The sequence below is a fragment of the Sminthopsis crassicaudata genome, chromosome 5, assembly GCF_048593235.1.
Source record: "Sminthopsis crassicaudata isolate SCR6 chromosome 5, ASM4859323v1, whole genome shotgun sequence".
Lineage (NCBI taxonomy): Eukaryota > Metazoa > Chordata > Mammalia > Dasyuromorphia > Dasyuridae > Sminthopsis > Sminthopsis crassicaudata.
Window position 1 is genome coordinate 242,277,885 of NC_133621.1, and position 16,031 is coordinate 242,293,915.

The window sequence follows — 16,031 nt, forward strand, 5'->3', positions numbered from 1 at the left end:
GAACTTGCTTATAATGTAAATTTGATTTGAATTTCAGTCTTTAGAGTTTTGTTTATTTTGCCTATTTAGTATGAAATTTGGGTAAATGCTTTGGTTTATTGTTGCAAAAGTAAAAAGAATAATGTTAATTTAAAACAATTCACGTATAAAGTTGTTTGTAATTTGCTTTTCATAGATCCTAAGGATTATGTTAAGACTTGTCAATTTGTTTAGAAATTGTCATGTGTCACTAGTTTGATCAAATGATAGGCATCTTTGTAGAGCTGACTCATGTCTGCCACAGAATTGCTTTAATCTTTCATGAAGTTATGGAGATGAATATTTTAAATAATAAAGAAGTTCAAGTGAAGAACGGAAAATATGAAAACTAAAGTTCATTCCGTCCAAATATACTTGTGCAGAACAAAAATTATATAGACGGGCATGGATGTGAATGGTGATGACTGCTACTGACAACTCCAGTTAAAAGTCAAGCATTAAGCCTCAGTATCATCCGGGTTTTCAGAGAATAATGAAACTACTATTGATCTTTTAAAAGATTATAGACATCTTTGAATGATTTCAATGAATTACATTCATTTCAAAATATAGACATAGATCCAGGATGTTCATAATTTAATGGCGATTACACATGTAAAACTGTTGTTCCTAACTCTATCCGAAGATGCTCTTATGCTTTCCTCTGATTTCCCCGACAGGGTAGCTTTATAGAGAGGTTGTTGAACTGCGTCTGTTGAACTGAAGGGGTCTTTTGGTGCAGTTATTCAAGGATACTTTTCTTTTTTTGAAGTAAGGTTTGCTGTGTTGAGCGAGGGTGGGAGACAGAGAAAGGGTAGTGTTAGTGTAACTGGAAAAAAAACGGTGGGAGTCATTCTTACTAGAAGTAGTAAACTGTGTGCCCCCTACCAAGAGTGTCACTCCTTCTGCAGGAAAAGTAAGTTTGCACGAAGTTTCTTGGACCAACTCCAGATGTCCCTAGCTGTTCTCCGGCAGAAATTCTATCTCAGCCTGAAAGCTGAAACCGTTTTTCTTGTATAAATGGAGGCTTCTCCACTCTCCTCTAGTGCCCTTGGCCCTGTATGCTTCCTTGCAAACTTATTGCAGAGGAAGTGGAGGAAGGAGGTGGAGTTCCCTACTGGTGCCTGAAAAGCTAGAACCTAAAGACTTTCCCGCAATCTGAGGTTGCTTGTTGCTCAGAAGTTTACTCTAACCCCTTCGAACTATCCCTATCCCTCTCCTCCCTAGTTCTCTATCAGAAGCACTGCCCCTGAGTTCTGCTGGGCCAGGGGGAAAAGAGGTGAAAACTGGGAGCTGCCTTAGAACCAGAACTGAAGGTGACTGCATTCAAACTACCTCCTACCTCAAGGGAATGAAGTTTCCCAGAGGAGCTTAGAATGACACCCTCACCCATCCTACTCCCCCAGCCTCAGGCGTGGGGAGCCCGGGGAGCTACCTCTAGTTTCATCCCTCCTCCTTCCATCCTCCCCCATAAACATTTGCCTCCGAACAATATAGATCTTAGAGTCCTAAAATCAGAGAGACTTTTAAAGCAAAAGTATGTATGTGTGTGTGTCTTTATGCGTGCGTCTGTTTGTGTATCTGTGCTCTCTTTATTTCTCCCTCTCCTCTCCTTCTCCAAGTCTCTCTGTATCTGTTTCTCTCTCTCTCAATCCACAGCCTCCTCCTTCCCCTCCCTCCTCCCCTCTTCTCCTCCCCTCTCTTATCCCTCGCCTCATCTGGGCTCTAGGCTTTCTTTCTCCCAGCATGTTCCTAGGGCGCCACCTCTTTGCGAGTCGCTCACTTCTTCAGCAGGTTTTTGACTCCAGAGCGTGTGAACATTCCAGCCCCAGCTCAGTTTCTAACCCTGCTCTAACCTGCACAAGCAAAGCATGCTTTCCAGCCTGTAGAGCGGACCCGTCGTTGTACCTCCTGCTGCTGCCACCGCCACTGCCTCCACTGCCTCTGCTGCTGCCTCTGCTGCTTTCTAAAAGATCCCTCTGCAACCTGGCTCCCTAGATAAAAACGACGACATACGCCTTTTTCAAAAGTGTGTGTGGAATCGACTTTCTATCTGAACACTGCATCCAAGGAGGTATATAAATGTGTGTGTGTGTGTGTGTGTGTATGTGTGTGCCTGTTGTCTCCATGTGTCTCTCAAACCAAAGAGGTCTGGTACTTCTGATGTTCAAGGAGGCTGACTTAACTAGCGAACTTTTCTTCCCCTAAAAAGGGGGGTTGCCTACTTCCATAAACCCATGAGAAAACTTTTTGCCAGATTAATTAAGCATTGCTAATTATGGGAGACATGTAAATACACTCCTTGCCCTGATGCATATATAAACTATTTCATTGTCGTTATTATTTCAGAGGAAGTGTCTGATTTGCCTCTGTGTATGTCTGTATTGTGTGTATATGTGCACGCGCGCGTGCACGATCCCAGTTAGAGGAGCTGATTTCTGAAGAAGTGAATGCTGAGAGAGATTCTAGAGAACACTTCTTTTACAACTTTGGAGATGCCCTTAATGTAAAAAAGGCTTTTTCTTTTTCTTTTTCACTTTAATTTAAAGAAAGTGAAGTTGGGGGGAGTACGGAGTGGCACTTTGGACCCAATTTTTTTCCCTCTTTTCTTTCGTTCCTCCTCCCTATCTCCCCCCACCCCATTCCGTTGCAGGTTCCGAGACCACGAAGATACAATGTTCAGGAAATTGTTTCAGCAGTGGAGCTTTGCAGTGTTTCTGCTGAGTTATTCTGTTCCCGCTTGTGGGAGATCAGTGGAGGGGCTCAGCCGCCGACTGTAAGTCCTCTCTTCTCTTCTTGTGTGATTCCTGGACAAATACAGAGGGGGATGAGAAAGGAAAGTTTGTGGCCGCCTTGGAGCTGGCAGTAGTAGGCCTCCAGGAATTCTCCCAACTTTCCACTGATGTGTGAATGTTGCTACCCACTTCAGTTCTGAACAGGATCAATTTCAGGCTACCTGCTGAAGCCTGCTAGTTGAGAGGAGATCTATGAAATGGACTTAATAACAGGTTGAGCCTCAAGATTTAAAAAATAGGATTTATATAAAGGATATTTTTTTAACCTAATTTCCCTAAGCACTAATTTTTTTCCTTTAGTGGACAGTATGGGTCTCATTTTAATATCTGAAAATTGTAAGAAAATTAAATAAACTAGAGGAAGCAGAAGAAGCAAGTTTGCACTTTCTTATATCTACATATATGCAGGTCTTTAAGAATCATAAAAATATGTATATTAATTATGAATGGCATAATCATGTAAAATAATGTTAAAACTTCTCATTGGCAAAATTTAAGAAGAAACTCCAAAAAGGTTATGGTAATTAGAGCTATAATGAACATTAAGTATAAAAAGCTCTTTCTTTGGATTATTGCCCCTTTAAAAAATTTTTTTTAGTGGAATCCTTTATTTGATGCTTCTGCTGAAGGAGTTGGATATCCCTCTCCTTTGGAGATCTTCTGAGGATGAACTTTGAATCCAAAATAATCAGCCATCCACCCAACACTAGAGAAATAACATGACTTCAATTATAGCATATTACTGAAAAGTTAGAAGAAGGGCCCAGATCAATATTTAACCTGATCACTAAAGGAAAAGGTTGAATTTGAATGTATGCTTCATGCTCTTTGTGCAGTCATTTTAACTGTATACTGAACATTCCAGTTGAAAGAACACCCAAAGTACTATAAAAGTTTTATTTGAAACTACAAAAACAATGAGGGTTTGGAGAAGGAAATAAGGGAGAAAACCTAACAAATATTAAGGGTAATAATATCCAATATTTACAACGATTGTTCAGTAGGCTTTCCTTGTCAATTTTCCAGGGAACACAAAAAAGCAATTGTTTCATATATTTCCTTATTATTATTATTAATTGTTGTTATTTTAGAACAGAAAAATTTCTAAATGAAATTATTTTAGACATGTCTCAACCTTGGCACTAAAATGAAAATCTATTATGAATCTCCTAAGGCAAACATGTAAAACATTGTACTAAAGATGAAGCTACATTGTTTTTTCAAATTATCAGTTTTACTGGTGCATTTCTGCAAATTGTCTTCATATTTTCCCCCTTACGTTTGAAACTGTATTGTTCAGTTCAGACATAAAGAGAATCAATGATTAGGTATATGTAAATAAGAAAATGTGACACATTAATAATCTATTTACTTGACCAACAAACACTAAATTGGAATGGAGCCAATTTTTTTTTCTTTTAAGTTTTGTAACTGTTGTGTGGAACCATTTGTGAATCATTATTGCTTCTCCCTCTCTACAATTACTACACAAAATTGTGCTGAGTTTTTTTTAATGCTGTTTTAACTCTTTTTTTGGCCATAGTATGGGAAATACATCAGAAATTAGTTAGCAGCCAGTAACACTGTTACAGTTTTGTTTGTGGGTGAAACACAATCTCGTAGTTAAATACTCACACTCTGTAGACAGTTATAAAACTACCACAAAACATTGCTATAGTCAATGATTAATCATCACATTACATTACAGCCAGGCTTTTTCATGGAAGCTTAAATCATCAGTAGACAAAAATATTACACCAAATTACTACTGCCAGATGGAGTTAAAAACAAGTCATTAGATCTGCAATGTCACCAAATAACAGTCAACTGAATGTTAGACAAAACATGAGTCTATTAAAAATACGAAATAAGTCAATTTCTTGAAAGAACTTTTATTAACATATAATCAAGCCATATTATTCCCCAATCACTCTTCAAACCAAATTCTAGGAAAACTGTTTAACCTCAACTACATAAATATTTCAGTACCCTTTAGAAATCCTTCAGTGTTTTAGGGTGTTAAGACATAGAAGTATTGCTTTTAAAATATAGTGGGCAGTTTTATAATACAACAGAACTTAGCAAAACTTCCTAAAGCAGGTGAAAATTAAAAAATATTGGAAATATTTCAAGTTCTGGAGTTTGAGGATTTGATAAAAAATAGATTTAATGTGTGTGAAGGAGATTGGGGAAAGAGGCAATATCCAATGGATAGTCTTAATATTAGGGATGTGTAGGTTCAAATTCTGCCTCTGACATATACTATGTGAACATGATCAAATAGTTTAGCCTTTTAGTATCCCCAGGTGACTCTCCATAACTGCAAATTGTAGGATAATTACCCAATTGCAATGTTAGTTGAATTTTCCTATAGTAGGAGTTCTTCCACACTGTTGAATTTGCAGGTTCTGACTAAAAACCAAACATTTACTAAGGCAAAAGTGAATGAGACAAAGACCAAGAAGCAGGAAGCAGAATATTCCAAGTTAAAATACTTTGGGCTAGTAGGTGGGTACATTTTGCATTCAAACTGTAGAATGACTCTCTCCAGTATATTCATAAACTTAAAACATCATTGGCTGCATTTGCTTTGGAGTCAGACTTGGTCTATTCCACTTAATAAAAAGCATTACTTTTGACTGAATCATTTGAGTTGGAAGGGATTTCTAGTGAGTCATCCTATTTCTAACACCCTAACCCTGTCTCTTCCATGGACCACAGAACTTTTCTTCTCCATGTTTCCTTAAGAGCCAAGCTTCTTCTCCAGTAGCCTTCTCCATTCTGTGCTTAGGAAGGAGTCTCTATTGTACTGTTTACTCTCTGTACTCCTTGACAATTCTTTAGAAATTTAATCTATTTCCATGAATATTTATCCATAAAGTGAAGTGAAGCAGAACAGTGATCCACATAAATCTTGGTTAAGAATTCTTTTCTATACACTTTGTAAAAAAAAAAAGTTTTTCAATATTTAAAGAAAACAATGAAGCATATTATAAGGATTTGTTGTTTTCCTTTTAATATTAGACCCGAATAATAAATGTTAAGTGAAACATAACACTATGCCATCTTTTACAGAAGTATAGAATGCCAGTGTAATTGGAACAGACATATCTCTCAAATATTATATAACTATTTACATGGAAAGCCCCTCCATTCTTTTTTATTCTTCCCTCTACTATATATGTACACACCTTTTAAAAAGCAGGTTATTTACTCTTTTTAAAAGAGGCCTAGAACTTAATCCATATGCCTGAGGCAAAATCTAGGACAGGTCATTCATTTTTAGCTATATTTCAAAACTGGAATCCTTGGCACATTAAGTAAAGTACCAGAAAGCATTTTCTGTGATAATCACAATTAGCTACTAATAATTTTGTCAGACAAGAAGAAAGCATTGCTCCTTACAAAAGATGTAAGCTTTTAAACTAAGCAAAGTCTTATAAATCTCTATGATTTTTTATAAAATAGGAGGATAGAATGATAACTACTTTTCCCATGAGAAGTATCCTGAGAAAACCAGAGCTTAAGTTAGGAAAGCTATGTGACTCACATATGACAGAAGCACAGTATGCCAGTGAGAATGGGCATGAGCAAAACTGACTTGATTAGAAGAAACCAACTACTTTTAAAAGTTAACTTACAACTAACAGAATGAGGTAGTCTGTATTACAAAATTAGAAAATGGGAGAAATGGAAATAATATCTGTTGGAGCAATGAGCAGAATATGTTATGAATGATTAATGGCTGAGATACTCTTGTATATGTTTGGCATTTTGCCAAAGGATGCTTTCTAAATCCCATTAATTATGAGATATACAATTCTATTAAACTTATTTTTAAAAGAAAATACAAAACTGCTATACTTAAAAGATGTAATAATAATATCGCACTTCCAAGTACACAGAATATTAAAATTTCCCAAGATATTAAAAGTTCCCATGGACTAAGTGAATTTTAATCTAGTTACATGTGGCACCTTCAAAAAGGAAAAGAGACTACTGCATGGTACATTTAAATCAGGCTCCTTTTAAATTCCTTTCCATTAAGTAATGTCTTCAAGTCAGTCAGGACTTTAAAATATATGTGTAGTTTGAATGTTAAGTATAATATCCAAAGAAATTACCATTTAAATCTAAAATCTCATTGTGTACTTTCACTTACAAAGTTGCTAGAGAAACACCTCTCTTTTAAAGAAAAACTCTAGGAACCATAATTATTTATTTTGTAATGAAGAGAGAAATAATAATACTAATTTTAGATCATGTGATGGTGGCTATATTTCAAATGCCAAAGGTCTAGATTGCTCTCCTCTCCTCACTACTACAATGGAACCACTAGTCTTTATATTATTCTTGTTTCCTCCTCTCAGGAACCAAATTAAGAGATACTTTAATTTTCTAAAGAGAAAAAAAAAGGGTGAGGAAATGTAAGATATTTTCATTCCTGTGAGGGGAAAATGTTTCTTTGGCAGGAACAGTGAGTATGGATATAATGATACATCATATAGATGTCAAGATATTTAAAGAATAACCCTTCCAATTCTCCTCAGATATATTTGAGATTAGCCCTTGTTTAATAATCTTTTTGATGTTTTAGAATCTTTTTTATGGTTCATTGAATATTATTTACCTTTATCCTTCAGAATCCTATTTATTGCCTTTTTGAAGGCAACAAACTAGTTCTCCAATCTACTTATGGAGGTTGGACCACAAGTAAACACATAGTTTAGAAAAAGATGGAAATGGAGGAAGCTTTCTCTGAAAGCTATATAATTGGAAATCTGGCTTATTAAACTAAAAGTTCACCTAAATAACCTCAGAATAGCTTTTATGACTGAAAAGAGAAGAGGGAGGTTAGGAAAAGAAGAAATAAACAAATTTGTAAGAGACTGGAGATAATTTAAAAGGGCTTTGTAGGAAATTAAATAAGCAGGAATAATGGGGAAATAATGAAAGTTCTATTACATACAATGTATACTCACAGTCAGAAATCCATCAGATCACACCAATATATCACTACAAATGAAATTTAAAAAAAAATAAATATCCCCTATAAAAAAAATTTTAGCTCCCTCCACCTTTATATTTTTCACTGTCTTTGCATTAAGTGATGTTGTACATATATGTTACATATGCTTTAAAAAACAAACCAAAAAAAAAAAAAAAACCATCAGTGAGTAGAACAAGGAACTTATTACCTTCATAGAAATGTTATAAGACAGGTAAAAACACTAGAACATTGAATTCCTCAAATTTAGGGGAGTACTCACTTCTATTACTTGAAACATATTTTTAAAATAGCAAAATTGTATTTAGATTGCATACAGTGAAGCCTGATAGTTAACTCTTTTGCCTTTTTTTCAGATATTTGAAATGTCATGTGAAAGATAAATTAAATCTGTTCTTTATGGTTCCAAATCCAATGGCAGAGTTAGAACTAGTGAATGGAATTTACAGAGGCAGATTTCACTTGGATATAAAGAAAAACACTAGCAACTAGAGCTTGAAAAGGGAACGTTCCATTTCCCACCTCCATCCTTTGCACAAGCAACATGTTCCTCTAAAGAGCTGCCTTGGGAGAGAGTGAATTTTTCATTACTGGAGATTTTCAAATTTGTTGAATGATTACTTGTCAATAATGATGAGATTCATGTTTTGAATGGGAGTAGGACAAGCTGCTATAGTTAAATCTGGTATCTAAGCAGTCAGCATTTATTAAGGGCCTACTCTGTGTATATATATTCTGTGAATATAAAGGCAAAAATAAAAGTTCAGTCCCTAACTTTAAGGAACTTACTTTCTCCCCCAGAGGAGACAATATATGCATATAATATATAATAGAATGCATACAACACATAACAAATGACATATACAGGAAGTAACATTTAAGTTGAACTTTGAAAAGTACTAGCAATTCTTAGAGGTGGAAGTGAAGGAAAGCATTCCAGGCACAGAGACAAGACTATGAGAAATAGCAAGAAGGGAAGTTAACTAGACTATTAAAGTAGTGAAGGGGAAGCTCCTTCTCAGTTTGGCATTCTATGGTCAGTGTGTGGAAGGAGGGAGATGTGTTTTAAAAGGACACATTAGTTTCTTCTGCATTTCTAAATCAGCTTAATTGACTTATTCCAGGAACTCATACTATTTATTATAAGGAGTTTCCTCCCATAAAACTCTGAAAAGAATAGATACAAACCTAATGATTCATGATGACTTAGTCAAACATCATTTCTTTTCTCCTCCAACTCCCCTTTTCTTTAGAAATAGTAATTCTAAGTGAGTTTGCTATTGTAGTCTTGTTTATAATGAACTATATGGAGAATTAATAAAATCAAGGCAAATACTAGTAACTAAATTGTAATTTTTTTCCTGCTTCCTCTCCCCCAACTTTTTTTTTTTGTTTTGTTTTTAGCAAAAGAGCTGTATCAGAACATCAGTTTCTCCATGACAAAGGGAAAGTTATTCAAGATCTACGACGAAGAATTTTTCTTCAAAATTTGATTGAAGGTATTAACACAGCTGAAATACGAGCTACCTTAGAGGTTTCTCCTAATCCCAAACCTGCTACCAATACAAAGAACTACCCTGTCCGCTTTGGAAGTGAAGATGAAGGGAGATATCTACTAACTCAGGAGACCAACAAGGCACAGACATATAAAGAACAGCCACTGAGGACATCTAACAAGAAAAAGAAAGGCAAACCTGGGAAACGCAAGGAACAGGAAAAGAAAAAACGGCGAACTCGATCAACTTGGTTAAACTCTGGAGTAGCTGGTAGTGGGGTTGAAGGGATTCACCTATCAGACATCTCTGGGACTACGCTGGATCTCAATTTACGGTAATTAAACTTTTCTAGGTCTATTGCCTAACCTTCATTATTCTGAGATACTGTATACATTCTCTCTACAATTCACATAGATCTTGAACTTTGTCCCTATTGAGCGATATATAAATCACAACAAAAATGACAATATAGTCTTCTCTACAAGAACACTTTTTAAGATCTCTTATGAAATTCTGTCAGAACTCTACTAAAGTAATTGGAGATTCCCAACCCTTCTAAATATCTTTCCCCAGTTTAGGATAGGGACTAGACGTGTGATTTCACTGATAGAGGGAACTTCCAGGTAAGGAAGTTCCTATCAATACATATCAGTACTTTCTCTGCAAGTTATAGGAGTAGGGAAGGAACATTTAAGAAGTGAGTTGTTCAGAAAGCACAGAGACAGTATGGGTAAAGAATAAGTGAAATCCAAGACTTTATGTATAACTCTCTATCCATTATACCATGTTGCCCCTCCCCAGTCTAAGTTGACCAAAGTTCAGCTTGAATATTAATTGATCTTCAAATAAGTTAGTGGCTGTGTCCTTGATATAAAACAAATGAATGTTCAATGTTGACTTTTAATTGTACTCTTTTCATCTTAAGGAAAAAGAGGAATTTCTGCTTTCTCCATGTCTACAAATACTACAGAACAATATATATTGTGTTGTATATGTACAATATTACAATACATGTTACATTGTATATGTATTATGTATGTTCAATTGTATTATATGTGTAAAACAATCTTCAACATTTTAATTCATTTTATTTTTCTGATCTGAAATTCAATTTGGTTTATTTTAACAAGCATTTATTGTTCTAGGCACTGTGTTAGGGATTCAGAACAAGAACTAAATAGTCTCTGTCCTTAAGGAGCTTACATTCTACTATGGATTATGACTACTGAGAAAAATGTGTACTGACTTTCAAAGAATTTCCCCATATACCATTACAACACAAGCTTCCAATAGACCACCAAAAGGATTTTATTAAAAGAGATCATTAGTGATAATGATAGTTTCACTGTGGACTTTTATGTCAAATTTTACTTTAAATGCTAACAGTACTTTTGATATCTACTTATAATTACATTTGTCATGAAAATGTTGTCAGAAAGGTACCAAATATTAACTCTGTTTTACAAATGGAAAAGCTAAATTACAGAGTATTTCTGTGACCTGCCCAAGATCACAATTAGAATTTGGACTTAAACTTAAAGGCCAGGTCTTCTCATTTTCAGTCCATCTACTCCATTAGATGACATAACCTTCCTATACATACATTTCTACTAATAGGATTTTTTTTTTACTTTTCAGTACAGAAAATCTATGGGGTTTGAAAGACAGATGAAAACAACACAAGAACATATGAGCTGCAACCAATGATTTCTTACCATTCAATACTCCCCTCAATCTCACCAATCTTTTCCCAATTCTCTGGCATACAAAATGATTTGTTTATAGGCAATTCTGAGCTTGATAATCAGCATCATTTCCTGAATTAGTTGACTAAAATTTAGTTTGTAAATTATATCAAGTGCCATGTTATTTGATGTCATTAGGATATCTAAAACAATAAGTGATGACATCACTGAAAACTGCTTGGATTTTATGAATGACAGCACAAATACTGAAGGCATCTATAAATTACAGTAAGGCCTATATATCTTAGACCATTTGCTGATAATTAGTAAATATCTTCAGCATGTTTTAAGATATATTCCTACATGTACATATCCATGAAAGTAAGTAATGAAAACTAGTAAAATTTATTATTAAATTCCATTTCTATTTGATTACCGCTACATATGCTAGAGTTCTGAAGAAGATAACATAAATACTTTATTATGGATTTTATTGGCTTTATTATGGATTTTATTGGCTGACAGTTTAAGTTTTCAGTGCCCTTGAGTGTCTAGAGAAATTATGAAACTAAGCACCAGTTCTCGTAACAAGGGCCCAAAAGAAACCAGAGTAGATCAAGTAAAAATTAGACATTGGCCTGATGCAATTAGGTCTCACACCCACACTTGTCTGCCATGTAAAACTTTGCCCACAGAATTGGTAGTCAGTCCAGTGCCTAACAGGCTAAAAAGATAAATGAGGCTTCTAACAATAAGAGGATGGAAAGAAGCCTCATAGAACTAAGTTTTTCATGTTATAGCCTGATATTTGTATTCTCTTAATGTAGTATTATGGGCAAACTATAGAAGAAAGTCACTGGTAAAAAAAAAAAAAAAAAAAAAAAAAAAAAAAAAGGATGGGGCCATTCAAAAATTTTAAGCATATAGGATAATAAGCCATATAAAATTTGTTTGGCTGATATGTCTCTTAAGTTTATATTTATATATCCCTTTAATTTATATTTAAGAAATGTAAATGTATTTTATGTTCTTTTTCAGCACTGAGATAAGCTAGATAAAACTTTTTTCAGATATAAGTATGAGACCACCACGGGGAGAGGGCATCTAGGTATTCTTTTCCTGGAGAGGGGAGAAAAACATTATTAACAAAAATTTTTGAGAATGGAAAAAAATAGAAATGGTAAAATAGTAAGCTTAGAATACTTTATAGTAATATCTATAGAGTTTTTGTTTTTTAAAAATTATCCAGACAACTTTTTTGTTTCTTTTCATATGATATGCACAGTAAGAAATGTATTGCTTTACTTTCTAAGAATTACATTATGATCATGTTTTTGATCTGATATCTGACTGAAATGTCATAATTCAGAAAACCATTTTAATTATAACTTTAAATCAGATATCTTCTGCCTCAGTAAATATTTATTTGAGAAAGATAATAATACATCAGAATTCCTCAATAAATAAGAAGGCTCAGAAGGATAGTGTGTTTGTATAAGCATGTTTGTAATAAAATGCACTTGTTCATTGTACACATGGATTATATACTTAAATGTTTCCATATTCAGGTGTGTGCATATGCTACAAGTGAAATCACAAGCGAAGACAATGAGCAAATTAATTGAGCATTTTAAGGAGTATTTTAAAAATTTTCCTTTGGTTCTTTAATTTTGATTTGGAAGGAATATTCAACATAGTCTTAATTCTTTACTTACTGATTCTCAACACATTTCAGCAACTAGTATTTAATACTGAAAACTTTTCAAAGTGTTGTTGTTTTGAACGCAATTGGTTCTCTTTCTCTAGAGATCTTCAAGCAAATTGTTGGATGGTAACTTGTGGGAAATATTATAGAAAGAATTTTTGTTCAGCAGAAGTTGATCTAGACAGATTAAAGTCCCTTCCAATTCTGAGATAGTGGGATTCTGTGAGTAAATGAGTACTCTGTCTTCTCTGCATTTTGGAAAAATCCCAATATAATTAGGAATGCTAGTCCATAGGTCATATTCAGAGAGTCATGGTATCATTGACTTAGAACTAGAAAGGACTTTAGTAGTTATCTATTCTAATTTCCTCTTCTTACAAAGAAGCAAACTGCAGTTTAGAGAAATGAGTTATTTGCCCAAGATCACAAAGTTAGTAAGTGACTAAGTTGGGATTCATAATAAAACTTCTCTAAAGATCTAGTATGCGTTTTGCTTCATACAACAAATAAAACCCCTAAATTGTCAAGAATTTGTTCTTTTTATGTGTCTCACACCCACGTCTTCCATTTGAAACTTTGCCCACAATCCTTGCAGTCAATCCAATGGCAAAGCCAATCCAATTCCATTCTATATTGTTTCCCTAGCAACCAATACAATAACTGAAATGAAGTAGACCAAGAGGGAAGGGGGGAATAGAAATGCAGGAAAAGTTTTGGTATATACTCTTAAAATACTATTGATTAGACCAAAGTGATTAAAGGTTCTCAATACTAGTGTTAATACAAGCAATAAAAGAACACATGAGGAAGTAACATGCTGGTCCTTTTTTTTTTTTTCAATCCCCTAAATTTATCCCCTAAATTTCAATGTGTTTTCCTTCATTTCTAAATTAATATTCTTTGGTTAGGAGAAATAAGCAGAGAAATGCCTCAATTTCAGTCTTTTTTGGCTTTAAAGTTGCAATCATTTATGGTTTTCTAAAACTATAGTAAGTTTGTTCATTAGTATTTATAAGTACTGCTGAAGATAAATCTTTTGTCTGTCCCCCAAATCATAAATGAAGAATATTGTGTTTAAATATGATTTACATATATGACACAATATAAAGCTGAATTCATATATCAATGAACGTCAAAAGTTTTCATTCTAGCAATCCTAAGCAATCTATTTTCAAAATGGATTCAAAATGACAAAATGGTAGGCCAAATGAGACAGCAACAGGAGGAAAACTGAGCAAAAACAGTCAACATCTAGGTTGCTCAATGGCAGGAATCACAGAGGAAAGAAATCTGCCTAAAGCTTTGTCTAAAGGCAGAGAGTATAGATGAGATATTTTATACTTCTATATCATTTTCAAGTTCATTTTTTTCTCTCTCTGCCATCCTTATCATCTAAAAAGTCTCTGTAAGTTTTCTTTTCTGACAGCTTTAGCAGAAATACTGCAATCTTTTCCTTCTGATAATTTTGTTTTAATACAGATAGCAGTTTTAGTTTCACAAGCTCAGTGATTTAAAAGTGGTTATCTACAAACTTTCCTACTGCTTTGTCTGTCCTCAAATCATGTGTGCAAAAGAAATTCTAAAGGGATATTTGGGCTCAACTTTACTCATTGCTATTTCTTAACTCCTTTGGAGGAAATATTTAAAATATAACATGTCTTTTTTACTTTGTTATGTTATGTTCTTTAATTTTATAGTTTTCATGTTCCACCATTTCATATGTAAAGAGAATTAATCGATTTCTCTCTTTTTTTCCCCTCTTTTTTCTTTGCAGGAGGCATTGAAATTTTTATCTGAGGACTTCAGAAAACTTATTGCAGTATTCTGTAATAGTAAACATATGGAAAGTATTAGAAATATTTATTGTCTGTAAATACTGTAAATGCATTGGAATAAAACGGTGCCCCTCCCCTATTGCTCAATGAAATGGCACATTGGTCATTGTGAATTTTCTTTTTCCCCTCCAGGCTAAGCCAATTATTATCCCATTTTATCATAATTTATTTTTGAATGATGTATTTATTTTGTAAATGTATCTTGGTGCTGCTGACTTAATTTTTTTTGTAACATAATGCACTTTAGATATACATATCAATTATGTGGATAACTGACATAAGTAAGTGTTGCTATTTGTGGTTCATTTTAATGAATGCTTAAGTATAATTGTTCAAACTGCTTTTCCTCTCTGCATGTAAAAATAGCAGTATGTTGAATTTGTAAAGAAAGTCTAATAAAATATAATCTACTTATGCTGTGACTCAAGAAAATTGTCATTTAAAATATTTAGGAAAAGAAACAATATATTTTTTTAAAACTACATTTGAAAATTGTCTTAATTTTAGTAAGATTGTATGGCATAGTTTTAAATTGTTTAATTTATATTTTGATCCAACTTATCATTTCAAATCAATGACATGAGTAATCATTACTCTTGGGACATTGTAGGTGGTGAACATTATAGGTGATGAAATGGTTGAGACCAGAACTTAAAAAACTTGATTTTTTTAAGGACAAGATAGGAGAATTGATGTTTCATACAATCTCCAGTAGAGACCATCTAGACCCCATCTTTTAAAGAGAATTCTTTTGAAAATAGGAGCAGAACCCAGCAATAGAGAAATTCAGTGCAGATAGCAAAAAGGGAAGGAAATTAGCTATAGACTTAACCTCAAGAGAAAAACTAGAGATTGTTCAGAAATTTATACTATTCAAAAGCCTAAGCAAAATAAAATATCTTTAGAATTTCAAAAAGAGAAGAAGAAAGAGGAAAAGGAGGAGGAAGAGGAGGAAGAGGAAAAAAAAGTCTTTAGGTTCGTAGATAGAACAACAACAAGATAGTCCTCAAGGGAAAGGATTGTTTATATATATATATATATATATATATATATATATATATATATATATATAAAATAACCAATGAGTGGAATAGTGACTACACATATAATATCCTACTAAATACCATATTTTTCTCATGCTCATTCTACTTATTTTATGTTATTTTGCTGAGAAAATGCAAGATTCTGACTACAATAGATATAAATTTTCTCATATAACTTAGTAATGAATTATAGATCAAGAATTAAAAGCAACTAAAATCAAACCAATGGAGGAAGCAATTATAAAGTTCATTTTTTCTGAGCTTAATGCAGTGCCAAATGTTCTTGTAGAAAAAAAAAAGACACCTTGTTTTCAAGGTTCTTGAATCTTGTTCGGTTGTTTGAACTTTATTGATACTACTCCAGTATCAATTTTATAGATGAAGAAACTAAGGCTTACAGGGTTAAGTGACTTGCTTAAGTCACTTAAGTCACACAGTTAATAAAG

At 33.7% G+C, this 16,031-nt stretch overlaps 1 protein-coding gene across 2 annotated transcripts; it reads left to right on the plus strand.

Annotated features, from left to right (window-relative positions):
* Window positions 1-1,748: 1,748 nt before the first annotated feature.
* PTHLH (parathyroid hormone like hormone) lies at window positions 1,749-14,956 on the plus strand. Of its 2 annotated transcripts, none has more exons than XM_074270666.1 (4): window positions 1,749-2,092; window positions 2,672-2,794; window positions 9,226-9,651; window positions 14,482-14,956. In XM_074270666.1, the coding sequence occupies exons 2-4, from the start codon at window positions 2,694-2,696 to the stop codon at window positions 14,489-14,491; spliced, it is 537 nt and encodes a 178-aa protein (XP_074126767.1). In that variant the 5' UTR covers window positions 1,749-2,092; window positions 2,672-2,693; the 3' UTR covers window positions 14,492-14,956. The 2 variants fall into 2 exon arrangements, with proteins under 2 accessions (XP_074126767.1, XP_074126766.1); XM_074270665.1 differs by lacking the exon at window positions 1,749-2,092 and adding an exon at window positions 2,381-2,524.
* The last annotated feature ends 1,075 nt before the right edge of the window (window positions 14,957-16,031 follow it).

Excerpts from the sequence above, each read along its gene's own strand:
- PTHLH (XM_074270665.1), top strand. The coding sequence starts at position 2,469 with ATGCTGAGAGAGATTCTAGAGAACACTTCTTTTACAACTTTGGAGATG. Across the intron at positions 2,525-2,671 it reads ACTTTGGAGATGCCCTTAAT|GTTCCGAGACCACGAAGATA; the intron begins GTAAAAAAGGCT and ends ATTCCGTTGCAG. Across the intron at positions 2,795-9,225 it reads GAGGGGCTCAGCCGCCGACT|CAAAAGAGCTGTATCAGAAC; the intron begins GTAAGTCCTCTC and ends TTTTGTTTTTAG.